The sequence below is a fragment of the Ammodytes marinus genome (genome assembly GCF_949987685.1).
Source record: "Ammodytes marinus genome assembly, chromosome: 24".
Classification (NCBI taxonomy): Eukaryota; Metazoa; Chordata; class Actinopteri; order Uranoscopiformes; family Ammodytidae; genus Ammodytes; species Ammodytes marinus.
Genome location: NC_137228.1, coordinates 5,222,559 through 5,239,915, shown reverse-complemented (window position 1 = coordinate 5,239,915; position 17,357 = coordinate 5,222,559). Strand labels below are relative to the sequence as shown.

General features: G+C 42.0%; 1 protein-coding gene across 1 annotated transcript; it reads left to right on the top strand.

Annotated features, from left to right (window-relative positions):
* The first annotated feature begins 349 nt into the window (after nucleotides 1-349).
* On the top strand, nucleotides 350-16,068 carry slitrk6 (SLIT and NTRK-like family, member 6). Its single transcript, XM_080052727.1, has 2 exons — nucleotides 350-829; nucleotides 12,132-16,068. The coding sequence occupies exon 2, from the start codon at nucleotides 12,147-12,149 to the stop codon at nucleotides 14,658-14,660; it is 2,514 nt and encodes an 837-aa protein (XP_079908853.1). The 5' UTR covers nucleotides 350-829; nucleotides 12,132-12,146; the 3' UTR covers nucleotides 14,661-16,068.
* The last annotated feature ends 1,289 nt before the right edge of the window (nucleotides 16,069-17,357 follow it).

The window sequence follows — 17,357 nt, the reverse complement described above, 5'->3', positions numbered from 1 at the left end:
AATATGTGTCTTTTCTTTTTTGAAAAGAGTTCAAGCAAAGTGACATAATGTTAAGTTGCTGTTATTTATAGTACAAATCAAGTGCCATGTTTCTTGTGAGTGTGTTGCTTATGTAATATCCGGTCCATGGTAATATCCAGTCTACTTACAGGGGGAAATGTGTGGGGAAGTTGCCACATTAAATTCAGTTCGAGGGTCGTGTCTATTTAGACTTTTATTCTGAAAGGTACCACCGGAACTACTCATACGCAATGTGAGTGTCTTTACGCTTTCTCCCCCTCCTCTGTAGTCCACCTCTACGGCATGCAAATTACGGAGCGACTCCAATGTATCGCAGATTGGTTAACTGCACACAGCGCTCGGCGCGGCGCAAGAGCTGGACCCGCTTTTTTTCATCATCCTGAGTGGACTATAGTTAACACATGAAAGAACAGCGTCTCTTTTCATCAATGCACTGCTTTTTGTTCCCGGTTTGTCGCATAGGTGCAACTTGATCCTAATTAATTGTGTTTGAGGGGTGCAGAGGAGGAGGGTTGATATACTATCCTGGGACCTTACCAACGAGCATAGCAGAATAATTAGTTGGCCCCTTCGCGCGACTGTGTTAATAAGACAAGAGAAGAGAGACTGTGGGACATTAAAGGACAAGTGTGAAGTTTTTCTTGGCTTGAATTTTTTTAAGGAGCGTTTACGCAAAAAGACCCAGGGAAGAAAGTGCTGTGGGGTATTAGCCCCTCTCCAATGCGTCTGTTCGCCCGGTATCTGCTGATGGACTAAGCACGGTGACATTTGGAGCAGCCTCCCCCCTGTTTATCATCAGTTTTAGCCGGTAAGACTGCCTTAAAACACACTGTACACACACCCACACACACTCACCTGTGATATTTATATTTATCTAAAATGTTTCACTATTAAGTCTATTTGTTTTGTTTTATTTAGCCTACTTCTCGTTTTGTTTTTTAACAAATGTATTTTGACAGCTTATTTTGACAGTTGAGCTAGCCAAAGAATCCGGGTGTCCTCTCCACCTCCAGGCAGGTTCCAACTTGTTTAAGAAGGCTATGCAATTTTTTACAACTACATTTTTTTACCACGAAAAGGGGGGAAACGTACCTCCCTGTAACGCGTGTGTGTGTGTGTGTGTGTGTGTGTGTGTGTGTGTGTGTGTGTGTGTGTGTGTGTGTGTGTGTGTGTGTGTGTGTGTGTGTGTGTGTGTGTGTGTGTGTGTGTGTGTGTGTGTGTGTGTTGACGAAATGGCATGAGTGAACGAGTGGAGAAGGTCGTGAGAAGAAAATAATAAAAAAAAAAGGTGGCTTAGACATGACAGGTAGAAACCAAACCAGCGAGTTTTTTTTACTAGGGGTACTCCATTACCTCGAGCACACCTGGCTGTTTGCCACACACACAGTTACTGTATCCTACAATGAGCTCCCTAAATTCCCCCAAAATGTTGCTTTAATGGCCGTATTTGTGTTCTTAAATCGAAGACCTCTGCTTGAGAACACATTGCAATGCCCTGTCTCATTATTCTATGGTACATTATTGTATTTTTCTTGGCATGTAGCCATAGCTAAATATAGTTGTGTGTGTGTGTGTCCTATGAATATATATATTAGTCGGTGTTCACAGGTGTGTGTTTAATTGGGGCTGTTTGCATCACGACGTTTGGCACACCTCAGCCAATCAGAGAAGAGGTGTGTGTTTTTTTCCAGTGGCACATTTTGTCTGCTACAGTTAATCTCGTTTGAACTCGTTAGGCGTTTATACAGCACGGTTAGCATTGTGCACACACACACACACACACACACACACACACACACACACACACACACACACACACACACACACACACACACACACACACACACACACACATCCACACATCCACACATCCCTGGCACATAATGGAGATCTCAGTGTGATTCAATTAGCATTGAATGCAATGGAGATTTATCCAATCAGTTTGCAGTTTGTCTTGCATGGCTGCATTATTTCTTTATTTTCCCCCTTTCATGTGAGGCGGAGGTTACAGTCCTGTTTGAGTGCAAATTAATGAAGGAAGAAGTGTCTTAATTAGCTTTTAGGTTGTGAATCGCATAATTGAGTTTGGGGTCCCAATTTCTCGCTTGGGTGAATCAATGGTGAACTCGCAAATGACTCACTTAAATGGACTCCATACCATTTAATGTATGGATTGTTTGAGCCTAATTTGTCTGAATAACTTAATGTTCATTTTTGCTTGACGGTGAACCTATGGACCAATTTAGCACATTATGCACAACTCGGGCTGATTCACAAGGGGAATGAAATTGGTCTATAGTGTTAAGAGTATCACTTCAGGGCCATAGAACAGAGTTGGAGGGCATTGCTTGAAACTTTATGAAAGCACACAATACTTTCCAACTGTAGGAAGCCTGCAGATATGGTATATTGGAGAGCCTCTTGCTTTCTCTATAAGACACAGCGAACGGAGGTAAACCACAAGCCAGCCCAGGGAATATTGAATCAGTCCAAAAAAAGGGCTGCAACGAGGGGCGAGCGAGTTGAACTTTATCTTGCCTACACTGAGTGGGTGGGGATCTCATAATTATAATTTCTCCAGGATTGCGCTTGCCGGGGCCGCGGGCGCTCCATGGCAGAATCCTCTCTCTCTCTCTCTCTCTACAGTATTGCAGATATGTGGGTGTATAGTCGTGGTGTGGCAGTGTCGACCCTGTAGGCCAAGCCACATCACTTCCAATACAGAGGAGAGAAAAAGGACAAGTCCCTGCCATAATTGGTGTCTGGGAACACCGCAGGGCGCTCTGGGTAAAACTTGATAGACGGACTCTGTGTGTGTGTGTGTGTGTATATGTGTGTGTGTGTGTGTGTGTGTGTGTGTGTAGGCTCACGCATACACCAGCACAAGAACACACTGGAAACTCGTACACTGCTAAGGCAATAGAGCGCAGGCAGGCTAGCTCTAATCTGCTATATCCCATGTCAGGCTGAAAATGAAACAAACCCCCCAAGCTGGATGCAACAAGTCTCCTCGAATTCTCCCAGTTCTAAGTCTCTCCCTTTCTTCTCTGCTGCTCCAGCCCCCAAGCCAAAAAGCAGCGTGACTGACTTCAGTATAAGGGGATGCATTCAACTGTTGGCTGGTGACCTCCAAGAAGTGAGAAAAGAGGCAAAAAAGTGTTACCTGACTCTCCAACGCCAGTATGAAAGGTCGTTTGGTATGTCACATTTGATTTTGCTTTGAGGTACAGCTATAGTTTAACTGAGACTAAATTAGCAGCTAGGGCTCTTGTTGCTTGTTGTAAAAAGCATTCAAATGTTTTCTGTGTCACTATGACTTTTTTTTGTATTTGTATTCTTTATTTGATTTTAACCCTGTGAAGCACCTTGAGTGGCCCTGTGGCCTGAAATGTGCTCTATAAATAAAATTGCCTTGCCTTGCCTTGCCTATGAGACAACATATCCAGTAGTAATTTGACTAGCTTCTCGCTATTGTGTTGCTGTTGTCCAGGAGTGTGCTATCTCAACCAGCCTGGAGGGAAAATAGCTAGTTTCAGTGCAAGCGCTCCATGCTATAAACCTCCCTGTCAAGAGGCATATATAGGAGTGGGGAGCTTCAGGCATGTGCATTACAGACCCCTATAAGTCTGGTGAGTCAATTTAAGGCCTTGCAGGGCTCTGCACCCAATGTCGGAACACCACTGAAAATCATTTTCAACGCAACAGATTCATGAATTTTAAAGTCTTAAATCACACTTTGGAGAAAAAAACAATGCAACAAGGGTTATTTAGTAGTCTTCTTTAAAAAAACAGACTTGTAAGACAGGTGCTGAGTCTTCATATCTGTCCATTTTGCGGAATGCGTATTGAATATTGAAAAACGTCCCTGTTTAGAAAGAAGCACATGGGATATAATGGTCTGTGGTTAGGACAACAAATACTCAGTTCAACACTCCCTTCTGTAGCTGCAATATCACGTGTTATATATGCACACACTTGGCCAGACGTGTGGTATTATGTTGTGTTGACTGTAAATGGATTTAATCGTTGGTATTCTGTTTTGATTCTAAGCAATTTTTGAGGGACCTGGCAGTAATCCATCCCAAAAATAAAATAGCAAATGACGGGTGTTACGACATATTTGGGATTATAACTTTTGAGAGCCTTTTGTTCCCTTTTTTAACATGTTTTAACAGGAGCTTCAGAATACCGTCCAGCTTCGTTAAATGCCTGCTGTGGCATTCTTCCCTAATTGGTCTTGAAAAGTGGTGTTCAGTTTGACGTCGCAGGTCAGCTCAAGTCTGTGTAGTTATTAAGTCTTTAGACACTTAATTAACTCTGACACTGTAGGCACAGAAAAACTAAATACTGGCTTGGACCAAATCTGCATTAGTTTTAAACGTTATTAGTGCCTTTACATGTAAAGGTATGTTAATTTAAAGCTTCTGTAAAAATGGCTATAACCTAAAAATATACTTGGTTGTGTCAGCCTGAATTCTTACCTGGAACTGCAGTACTGTATATCCCCTCATTACAGTCTTGTACTTGGAATTCCAACTATTTTTTTTTTATTTCCATTGGTTGTAAACTGCATTTTTCTTCAGCCAAGTGCATCAGTCCACTCGGCTTGTCAAATGAGGGCGTTTTTATTCTACCGACTCTGCATCGTAAAGCAACTTAAACTGATTCCCAGTGCGACAAAGAGATGAATTATGGAAGTGTCTAGGGAATAAATTGGGAGATGGCAGAGCTGGAAGAGAATCAGAATAGGTGTGTGTGTGTGTGTGTGTGTGTGTGTGTGTGTGTGTGTGTGTGTGTGTGTGTGTGTGCGTTTTTGTGTGTGTGTGTGTACACCAGGCAACCAGGGATTTTCTATTATATCTAACAACCAGCCAGTGCTTGTTTTCCTAACAATAGGAGATAGTATGAGACTTTGTGCTGATCTTTTGTCCTGTTATTTCCTACTTTTCTTTCCAACACAAATGCACAGGGAACTTTGGAAATGATTCTTGCTCAGTTACCTGAAAGGTATTCCACAGGGATTTAAGATGGGCCACCCTTGTTTTTGTTTTTGAGTTAGATTCGAAACATTCTTCTTATGGACATAAATAACTAAAATATACATGTGCAGCTACTTGTCTAAATGTGCAGGATAACAGAATAGCCTTGATGATGGCAAAGTATCCACCGTCAAAACATAGAAACATTAAACAAATCAATTACATGCCATGTAGACATTGTTTCAAAAATGTGTCTTGACTAATTACTTAAAGTGAGCCCATTCAGCTATTATTAATGACTACATACATGAGCAGATGTGGTGTTTATTAAACAGCATATGACTTCATTGAAGTTTGTCCCATTAGTAAACTCCACAGGGTTCCTGTTGATGAACTAACAGCATTCGGTACAGTGCAATTCAAACCATCTGCAATTTGTCGCAAACACAGGGAAGAAATGCAAGGTACTGTTATTTGCCATGAAAGTAATACTCGTTTATAGATACAAATTGTATCAACAGTATATATTTTTTTGCTTTACACTAAAGGCCATGGACATTTTGTGGATGACATAAACCATGACTTGATTAGCCTCTGTAAGTAGTGTGACGACACCACACAATGTTCTAGGTGGTGCCCTTTACATTGTTTATCCTCTGTAAGCAGGTATGTCAACCTATAATGCGTGGCTCCTGTGAGACTGCAGTCTGTGTATCTCACAGCAGATCTTCACTTATTTACGGAGTGAATCACAAGGCTGTCATTAGTGTTACCCTCTGGCCTTTTATGACTGAGGGTGTGTTAAGTGGGCAATTCATACCGCTGAGAACAAACACAGACTAAGAGACTTTGTGGAGTGACTATGTAGGATCATAGAATGTGGAAAAAAATGGCTGTAGATTCCTAAACGGCTAATTGACTCAACTTTACACATTAGATTATGAGTACCAAATGGTCCTAATAATGCGCGATAGTCCTGAGCTGAACTGAGCTTGTCTCTGTGTTCAATTTTAAAGGAACAATAGTGCACACAGTTAATACACATCTGCTAGGTGCAGATGTCCTTCCTTACAGAACGCACCTTGATGACACAATACACTGGTGTAATCAGCCCGCTCCTTCCTGGAGAACTAATTACTGCGCATTAGTTAAACAGACCATTTGAAATGCAAGCCTACTAAATTGCGCTTGCCAGGGGAGCTGAGCCGCCAGCCCCTCCCCTCCCCATGCAGTCTTTGTGCTTTCTATTCTTAGTCCTATCATGCATATGCTATCGGAAATCATGGCACCACCAGCTGAGAACAATGGGGGAGGATGCTGCAAAGTGCACAAGGTAGCGAGTTAATGCGAGAAAATATTTATTTAAATGTGTTTATGTTATTTTTTTTACACGTTCACTGTATTTGTGTGTAGATGTATGTCTTTGGTATGGGTAAAGCAGCTCAGTGCATCAGGCCTCACTGCTTCTGTCTTGTTATATGATCAGTTGCCAGCTGTCAGAACTAATGCATGACAGGAGAAAAGCGCAGAGAAAGCTCACTGATCTAGCTTTGTAACAGGCCACTGATGTTTCTCAAGATACAGCCCTTAGCAGCCAGCAGAGCATGGGGGCATGATTCTCGCCTCCCCGCCAACATCGCCAAAAGGATCCTTTGTTTTTCTGGGCGGAAGGAGGAAACTATGGGGTTGCTTACAGCCCAACTCCTATCCAGGTGTAGAATGTGGAGTTGAATTGATAGTTTAAAGACACACTGGTCCGGAATGGTGTACTTGATATTATACTGAGTTCCTTTCAGCTGCAAATAGGTTAGCTCAGTGTGAATTGATTTCATGGATGTATCAATGGAAAGCAGATGGACAGAAAAAAAATATAGGCCACTTCATCAGGAATATGCACCAGTAGTGTATAGATGGGCCAGCAGCGTGCATTGCATTCTTGGCTCTACACTGAGACATGATTTGGCATGGAGTGAAATCGTTGCCCACGCTGGCCCCCTGCTTAGAATTCACTGACAGTTTCTATGTTCTTTGTTATTGATTGCGGATTTTACATTTTAGCTCCAGACTTGTTTTTAGATGAAACACCAGTTATTAAACACCATTTATGTGGCTCTAACCCCAAATCCTCAGACTCCAGTGAATTAAAATGTACTCCCCTACAACTCTCTGTTTGTCAAGGTCCATAAATTTACCAGGAGAGCAGGTATAGCTTAGCAATGAAGGGAGGACTACAGTCATAAAACTCTACAAAACTGGGCTGTCAGTGAAACCTTTTAAAACAAGATGAAAAACATATTCACTCTTGTGTTTTTTTTTATGGACAGCACAAATATGATCGGTCTTGACGGAGTAGAAAGAATGGCACTATCTGTCGGGTGCCACTAGGGATAACAAGCCTTTCATACTCGTACATCAGGTTGCCTCACACGCTCCAGAAACAAGGAATAAGGTTTATGCCTTGATGGGCTATTTGTGGCTCCGTGCATGCTTTGCTCACTCTGACATTGACGAGGAAAGAACATGACTACAGCTGTGTTCATATTATCTAAAAATAATGGGCGAAACGGATCAACTGTGGATAATTTGTATGCTATGTGGTACAGTTGAAATTCAGGTTTCAATTGTGAGTCACAGGAGTCACATACTGTATCTGTTTTGTGCATTTTAATATGCCGCACACTATGACAAATCTATACAAATAATAATATCTGAGTAAAATAATATATAAGTGGCTCTATGACTGTCCATTTGGTCCAACAAGCTTGCAGTCCAGTAAGGATTGGCTTTGCAAATGTACTGTACAACAAATACCATTCAAAAGTCAGAACATTATCATTTCAAAAGGAAACGGGATTGACCGGATAGAAAAAGTTGCAAGACGTAAGAAAAATTTCGACTTTTAGTTGTGCCCGCTGTTGAGCGCATCTGCAGTTACTCACACTAGCTCCATTGCTTATTCACATTACATAGACCGATGATGTCCCTTATGAGCCTGAGTATGGTAATAGGTGTTACACTGGTAGATAACCAAGGAGAAATATAAAGTAGGCACACATATGTAAGTAAGGGACAATACACTTAATACCTGTTCCCAAATAAAGTGCAACCATTCTATTTATGGGTCTGGAAGTGTCCATGTTGTGTATGTACCAGCGACTGTAGAACAGGCTTAATGCGGTATAAGTATTCCATCAACATATTTTTCTTCTCCACTGTCTCTCTGCTCTCACGACTCAGCCTTGTACTATTTTTTTTTTTTTTTTTTTTTTTTTTTTTCAAACTCCGCTCATTTCATGTCGGCTGATGGGTTGGCTTCACACGCATGAATGAGGGAAGATCTCATAGGGCTTCAGTAGATCTTGAATTGAATTGTATGAACAACACAAGATGGAACATTTGAATTTGAAAAAAAAAGATATTGCGACTTAAGACTGGCACCGGAAGAGTGTTTCATCTCTTGTGCCCGTCATCCAGAGTTCCATGCAACATTGAGTACCTGAAAAATGGATCAGTTAGAGAGATCTGTTTGAAATACATTAGAAAGATTGCACAAAGGTAATGCCTTTTCCATATGTGCCCTTAAGCAGTTTTGCCATGCAGCATGCGATAACATCTGTCAATACATTGTTTCATTTATGCATTGTCGTAAGAGCCTTCAGGGTAGACAGGATAGACCGCCTGTCTTTCTGTGACCACCAGGGCCGCCGCTCCCTATACGCAGAGTACGCAGACTGCGTAGGGCACCAAGTTCCTGGGGGGGCACCCCAAAAAAAAAAAATTATAATTTTTTTTTTTTTTTTTTTTTTTTTTTTTTAATTAAAAAGGAAAAAGAGATGGTCCGGGGGCCCCCCAAAATAGTTTATTTTTTTTTAAAGTTCATGATAATCATTACATTACAAAAAATATATAAATTAGTTATGAACAGGCCCATCGTTGTTTTTTCTTAATTGTGTAACCTATCCAGGGGTGGATTACTGCACAGGCACACCGGGCACAGGCCCAGGGGCCCAAGGGCTCAGGGGGGCCCTTAGCCAGAGATACTGATAGTAACTTTTCATGTTGCATAGTCAAAGAGCTCAGTCATAACAGGGTCCAAAAAGGAATAGCCTAAATATAAATACTCATTAAAATGTAACAAGATAGAAATCATCATGGGCCCCTCAACTAGTAGGGGAGAAATACAAAAGAAAGTTAAAAACAACAGCATTAGTAGCTCTGTCTAAGGGGGTTGAAGGCCCCCTCACACATACACAAATAAACTTTATATGTGTGAATTCTAAATTGTTCATATCCACCCTTTATCTGTTGAAATGGGCCCCTCCATCATAGAACATGGGTCTGCAGACCAATCTACTGTTTTTACAGTTGCAGAGTAAAGAGTGCTACCTGTTTAAGAAAAATCACTGACAATTTCTGCTTAGGGCACCCAAAAGCGTAGCAGCGGCCCTGGTGACCACCACCAGACTTTTGAACAAGCAAATACAGAAATGAAAAGCAATTGGCCAAGGCTTTTCTTGTGTGCAGAGCCATTTACAAAGTGTTAAAACACTAAACAACACCCTTTAATGGTCTTGAAATGTTTGGTCTTTGTATTTCATTTTATTCGACCGCAAACTCACAAATGTTTGCCCATTGTCATGTTTATTATTAGTTCAAGATGGTAATTTTTCAGCTCGCTGTGCTGTCTTAAGAGACTTTGCAAATCTGGGCGATTTTAGATCCTTATGTATAATCTTTTTGTGCTTGTTGTTAAGACATCTTAATCTGTCTCAAATCTCCAAAAGGATATAGACATTGATGACATGAAAGAATCTCTTAGGAAATGCAAAATAGGGTATATTAATAACACTCTTTCACACAACTCCTTTATGTGCACAATGGCCGTTTTTCTAAACGACTTGTAATGAATTACCTTTCATTTTGAGAGATGTTTCAATTGTGTGTCTCCCTTCTGCTGTTGTGCAGCTGTGCAGGCTGGCTCAGAGCAGTGGATGCCCCTGGGGGCGAGAACATGCAACTAATAATGCTGGTGTATTGTGTCTGATGAGGGGTGGTTATTCCCTGCAGAATTAATGAATGGATTATTAATGTATTAGGGTTTGTGAAATTGTTCACAATTAATTATGTAGGGTACACTGGTGATATTCAAAGACATTTAAGTTAGGTCAGAGGAGTATGTTTTTAGTTGTACTTGTACTGATGATAAATACAGCCTTTTCCCAAGTAGCGTCAGCGTGTCTCAGTGTTCCTCAGTTTTGTGGTGTTAGTAGTAGTTTGAGTTTGTGGCTGAAAAGTGTACAGTGACCCTGGGGTACATGCCTACATATATCAGATTTGGAGATAGTTTAGACTTGGTTTTCATCAATATATTTGACAAGACCCAGCGCTAAAAAAATCTAGAGAGAATGAAGACAAAATAGTGAAGTTACAATTTAAGAGACTGACTCAAATCGTTGGAAATATATTCAGCCCTAAGCTTTTCTCTGATTTGGAGTCGGCTATTAACTGCAGTATGTATACTGTATATTGAGGTGGACAGATATACATTGTGTGTGTGTGTTTGTGTATAGTCAGAGTCCTCCTTTACTCCACATTCCAAATCAAATCTTTCCGCCCTACTACCTGCACAGTTCTATACGTCTCACTGCCTTTCAATAGGGTGGATGTATCTGGTCCAAAGAGGGCCGAGTACCATTTATAGATGCTTCATGACTCAGAGGTTTCAGCCCTCTGACAAACACTGCTCTCCGGAACTCGTCTTGCCTAGTCTTGTTAGAGTGAAGCTCTCCAGATGCTGATCCGATTCTTTAACAAGAGCAGCTGTGTGTCTTCCTGACAATCTCTCACGGCGTACATCCTTGACGAATTCTGTTAGTTAACGGTGTATATCTAGTTATATTTGATCATGGGAAGAGATGCTTCTCCGCCTGTCCCCCCCTAGAGTGATCTCGCCTTTGATCCATTGTGATTTGAGTCAGTTTAACGTAATGGATTGGGATGTGGTGCTGAGAAGTGCCATCATTAAAATCACATTTCAGCATTTCCCTTGTCATTCAACATAAATCTAACCTTACAGTGAAGACTCCTCCATGAGCGCTTGGTTAAACTTGTTCTCAGTGGACAGTGACGCATGTGTGCTCCTCCCCAGGTGCTTTTGTGTAACGATACAGTCAGCTTAACAGCACACTACATTAGATTAAAGAATGTAGGTTTGGTTTGTGATTAGTTCACTTTTAGTCCAGTCAGGTGAGTTAATTGGTAAAACAATGGAGACACAGCCATTCATTTTCAGTTCTTTTGTTTTAAATGTTGCTTTGGCGTAGACGTTAAATGGAATGAAGATACTTGTGCATTTGTACGAGTCACATGTACTTACGTCTTTGTTCAGATGGATCTGCATATAAAGGGCAGACAAGATCAGTCAAATGAGAGTCGTTTCTTTAAATGTGCCATTATCCCAGTTTGAGTCACTGGAAAGAGATGCTGTCTTACTATCATTGCTCACCCTGTGAAATGTACTTACTCAAGTGGTACAATGCAGTGCCCTATTAGATACTGTGGGCTCTGATGACTTTTTCTTCCTATGGATTATTAGGAATTCCCATTAGATCTCACGCTTGGTGTAACTTCCATTCCTCATGTTCACCCAGGACACAACGTTGCTAAAGGCCCCATAGGGATATAACTTTTAGAGAAAAACAAGATTAATGATACTGAAGTTTTGAAGATACATTTAAAATAAAGTTTTATTTTTGCAAAGTTAAAGGAGGGTAGACTAATTGTCATGGAAACACTGTTCATGCATTAATAACATATAAAGAAACATCTACACTAAACCTCTTTCATCTAGGTTGGGTATGACTTATCCTCATGCATATGATGCACCCATTAGTTATTTAAGGCTATTGCACTTTTACACATCAGACAACCAGAGTTCATGTATTGTAACACATAGAACTTGTATGACTTTAGATGGCAGGGATTGTGTATGCTCTCAGGCATTTAGAAATAATAATTATCCAGATCAAAAAATGTAAAAAATGTGCATGACTGAATGAAAAACAATAAATTAACTTTTCTTTTTGTTCCTCCCTACCCCTTTCTGTCCATGCTTCTATCCTTTCTTCACAGACATCACGGAGCGAAATGCTGCCCTGTATCATCTTCATCGGCTTGTTTGTCACCGCGGCAAGATCCCAAGATATCCATCCCTCGGAGGCATCACCCTCCTCCATGAGTGAGTCTTGTGACTCCTTGTGCTCCTGCGAAAACAAAGATGGCGTTCTTCATCTTAACTGCGAGCAGAGAAACATCAGCAAAATCTCCCAGATTAAAGTCCGATCGGGTGTGCCCTTCCACCTGAACCTTTACAAAAATGACTTGGTTGAGCTCCTTCCAGAGGAAATGGAAGGGCTTAAGAATGCCCTTTCGCTGCACATCGGGGGTAATAGCATTCAAGAGCTGGAACCGGGGGTCTTCAGCACTCTCAGTTCGCTGAAGAAACTCCACATAAATAGCAATTTCCTCGTCACCCTGAAAGAGGACACTTTTCAAGGACTGGTGAATTTGGAGTTTCTCCAAGCCGACACAAATTTCATTCGGGTCATCGAGCCGGGGGCCTTCAACAAACTGATACGCCTCAAGGTCCTCATTCTCAATGACAACTCCATCGAGTTTTTGCCCAGCAACATTTTCCGTTTCGTGCCCCTCACCCACCTGGACTTACGTGGCAACAAGCTGCAGACGCTGCCTTACGTTGGCTTTCTGGAGCACATCGGACGGATAATGGAACTTCTCCTGGAGGACAATAGCTGGCTCTGTGACTGTGATATTTTACACTTAAAGATCTGGATGGAGAACATGAGGGCCCAATCTGCGATCGGGGACGTGGTCTGCAGCACACCGCATCAACTCAAAGGGATCGTTCTGGCTAAAGTCAAGCGGGATGTTCTCTGCCCGTCCCACGCAGATATTAACCTGGAGGAGCCGTCAAAGTCACTGGATATGGTCGTTACTCCGTCCACCAAGTTGGTAAACAAAGAGGACGCCAGGGTACCGACTCCGTCTCACATTCCAGACAGTCCTTGTGTGGAGCACTGTTCCTGTCACAATCATCCCGTGGCGGGCTTTTTGATGCATTGTCAGGACCGGGGAATTCAAAAGGTATCGGATATCGGAATACTCCAGCAAAGCCCCACTAAGCTGGTCATGACAGGCAATATGATTCAGAAACTCTTGAAGTATGACTTTGTAACATATGATAGTTTGGAATTGCTCAACTTGGCAAACAACAGAATTGATTACATCGACAATGAAACTTTCCTCAGTTTAAGCAGTTTGAAAAAACTCTATTTGAATGGCAACAGAATTGAAAGACTGTTCTCCACCATGTTTGTGGGGCTTCACAACCTTGAATACCTGTATCTGGAATACAACCTTATCAAAGAGATTGCCCCGGGCACATTTAATCCTCTGCCAAACCTGAAGCTGTTGTCATTAAATAACAACCTGCTCAGCTCTCTTCCTGCACAGATATTTCGCAACGTGCCCCTCACAAAATTAAACCTGAGGAAAAATCTACTCATGCACCTGCCAGTGAGCAACGTGCTTGATCAACTGGACTCGCTGGAGCAGATTTATTTAGAGGACAACCCCTGGGACTGCAGCTGTGACTTGTTCAGCCTCAAACAATGGCTGGAGAAACTGAGAAAGGACACGGTGGTGGGCTCCATTTTGTGTCACACCCCAAAGACAGTGATGCAGGCTGAGCTGAGAAGCCTTCGTCACGAGATGCTGTGCGAAGGTTTAGGGACCTCTCCAGATGGTGAGGAGAGTGCGACGGCTACACTGGGGCCTGACGGCAATGGCAAGGGTTTGTTTAGCTCACTGGTGGACACCGTGCCTCTGTCTGTGCTCATCTTAAGTCTCCTCATGTTTATCCTCATGATTGTATTCTGCGCAGCCGGCTTGGTGGTGTTCGTGGTGCACCGTCGGCGGCGCAGGGCCAAGAAGAAAGCGGCCGAGGAACAGCCCCGAGAAAACAGCGGCAGCAGTCCCATTCACTTACACTACAGCATGTACGGGCAGAAAACCACGCATCACACGCTGACGCAACGCACGGGGTCCGCCACTCTGTACGAGGATAGATCACACAGCCCCATTGTGCAGATCTGCCGAAACCCCACCTACTGCTCCCAGCACAAAGAACACGACTTAGATCTGGATTACGGGCTGGACGAACCAGGCACCAAGCAGCACATGTGTCGGAGTATCATGGAGAAGGAGAACACCTCTCCGCTCACGGGAAACCCAAGCTCAAAGTTCAGGGCCATGACTACCGGAGAGTGCCCCGCCGAGTTTGTCACTCTGGGCAATCCCAACTCCCTGTACCGGAACATTCTGGAGAGAGAGAAGGAGCTCCAGCAGCTGGGGATAACCGAGTACCTCCGGAAGAACATGCCTCACCTTCAGTCGGCCGTGGACATGCAGGTCCCGGGCGGCCACCAGGAGGAGCTAAAGCTAATGGAGACAATTATGTACTCGAGGCCACGCAAAGTCATGCTCGAGCAAACTCAGAACGAGTACTTTGAACTCAAGGCTAACTTGCATACCGAGCCGGACTACCTAGAGGTTCTGGAGCATCAAACTACATTCAACTGAGCTTGATGAGAAAGATAAATAAATAAATAAACATATAAAAATATTATGTTTTTGAACCAAGTGCCTTGTCCTGTTTGCCCTCTTGTACTTTCCACAGTGTGAAATATATATCACGGGCACATCACTTTTAAGTTTAAAGTAGCACAGAATGTAATTGGTTTATTTTGGTACATTTGAATCCATTGACAGTTATGTAGCTGGATAAAGGCATAGTAATGTTGGCCAAATGTAACATAAATAAGCTATTGCCACCTGTTGAGCCGGGCCTGGGTTAAAACCATCTTTTATATGTCCACTTAATGAGCTTTCTATGCTTTCTAATTCATTTGGTGCACTGCTGCCAAATGAATGGATCCACCCAGTGCCCACACAGCCCCCCATCTGAGATCCCGATAGGATCAAGCAGATGTTTAGAAAGAAGTGAGTGAATTTCAATCACCACTTGACCCAGAATTGCTGTTTAATCAGTCTATCCTGACTGTGGCTATGACCTGATTACACCCTCTGTCAACATTAAGCCAGCTGGAATGCTGTTAACGGAATGCTCATTGTGCCGAACAGTCACCCCACCAAGCCATTTGTACATTGGAAAAACAGTGAGAACCGTGTGGTTCCACTGCTATTCTCCTATTAAGTTATTTTAATCGATCCAATATGCACTGCACAGTTGCAGTCATAGGACCTATATTTATTTTTTTACAAAACTGGTTATGTTCACAGAAAGGATGTTTTTTCTTTTGTCTCTACCATTATCAAATATGGCACTTAAAGTAAAGTATATTCTACACAACTGTAATCTTGTAAAAAAAAAATGCATTGCACTAATCAAATGCCATAACATGGTGCATGACAATCAACTGAGTCCTGCTGAATTAATTTTTTTTTTTTTCAGAAGAAAATGAGCCACAAATGTGTATGATCCATGTCTGTGTGTGTGTGTGTGTATGTGTGCGTGAGATTGTGTGTTGTGCTACTAATTTATCTGACATTCAGGACACCGCCTTCATGCTGACGTTGGCTGATTTGGAAACCATTTTGAACTGATCATATTACTCTGATAGCACAGGAATGGTAACGGAGGAGCAACATTACCCACAATGCAAAGCTCCAGTTTTCCATGCAGCCTGACTTTTCTCTCATATTAACAGCAATGGACCGCTGGTGACTGATATTTTGCAACATGGACTTTTGTCAGCATTTATTCTACACGACTACATTCATTCATCTTTCAAAACGGTTCATGTAAGCACACACACTCTGTAGCTTTTTCTACTTAAGTAGATTGAATTATTTATTCTGTATATTTTGTATATACCTATGTTCCATTATATCTTTTTGTTTTTTTTGTGTGCCTTCAGTGCTGTACAGAATATAAACAGAAGTTGTAACTGATACAGGAAAAATAAAGAGTTGCAATATTACATCAACTTGGAACTGATTTCATGGTTAGCTCAAGTACAGGGTGTGCTAGTCAGGCATCACCCGTGCTGTCACATTCTATAGATACAGTACAAGACTGTGGGAGTGCTGTAGCCTCTCTGCAGTGCACACAGTATGTCGGCTAATTGACACTTTAACCACTCCAGTTGCATCTATACACCCCCAAATAATGGAACTATCTCTGTATGTCTTATCAGTGCTCCGCCAGTGCATATGTGCAAGGCATGAACTTATATGATTACCATTTGGTTGTTTTCCTGCTGTTTGAATAATTTAACCCCCCATGATGGCTCAAACCTAGTCCTTAATCACACAACAATGGCTGCTGGCTTTACTTCACCAGCCGTGCTTTTCTGCATGACTTTCATTTCTTCTCTCCCTCTCTGGGGAAACGGTGGACCCTCTCTAATTCCTCCATTTTCTATCATAATTGATGTATCTGAAGCTTCCTTTGCAAGAACACACACACACACACACACTTATACTCGCCCAGTTTGAAACTGTCACGCACACAAACACGCGTGCAGCGCTCGCATACAGATAAGGAATACAGTGCCAACATGAATTAATAACTTTTTATGGATTTGTATGCAGACACGCATAATTTGAGGTATGCAAACTCGCATGGGCAAACACTGGTGTACAAACACACACTCACACACACACACGTGCGCATGTCATGGAAGATGAATTATCCTCTGCAGCTCGGGTCCTGTGAGACTCATAAGCAATATGCTCCTCCAAAGGTGAGACGGTAGCAAAGTGCATAACAGTGTTCGGAGATATTCTTTACTTTTAGAGGCTGACTTCGAATAAATGGAATCACTTTTGAACTAAAGCTCGCCCAGGCGGCCCTTCTTGCATTACAACTGCACTGTTAGATATGTTTTAAAAAGTTAGAGAAAAACAACAACTCACAGAAGAAGTAATGAAGCGTAGCAAATGAGCCCATGTTATGGATCCGCACAGTTGGTAAGATGTTGTTCTTGCTAATACAAAGCACATTTTCAGTTTTCTGAAACCCTGGCTTAAATTTCAAGTCTTTTGTTATCCCTGCTTTAAAATGTTGTTTTTTTACTATTTAGAAATAACAGAGGTGAATATTTTTAAAATTAATCAAAATGTCATGTAAGCGTTTTGGAGCATGCATTGCAAAACATCATTGAAGATAGTGCCTCCATCTTACATCTCATCTCACTACCATTACCGGTTCCCTGCATGCAGTTGGCAATACGATGAGGGTTTTGATGCACTAGT

What these genes read in the sequence shown, in the direction of transcription:
- slitrk6 (XM_080052727.1), top strand. Translation starts at nt 12,147, where the DNA reads ATGCTGCCCTGTATCATCTTCATCGGCTTGTTTGTCACCGCGGCAAGA.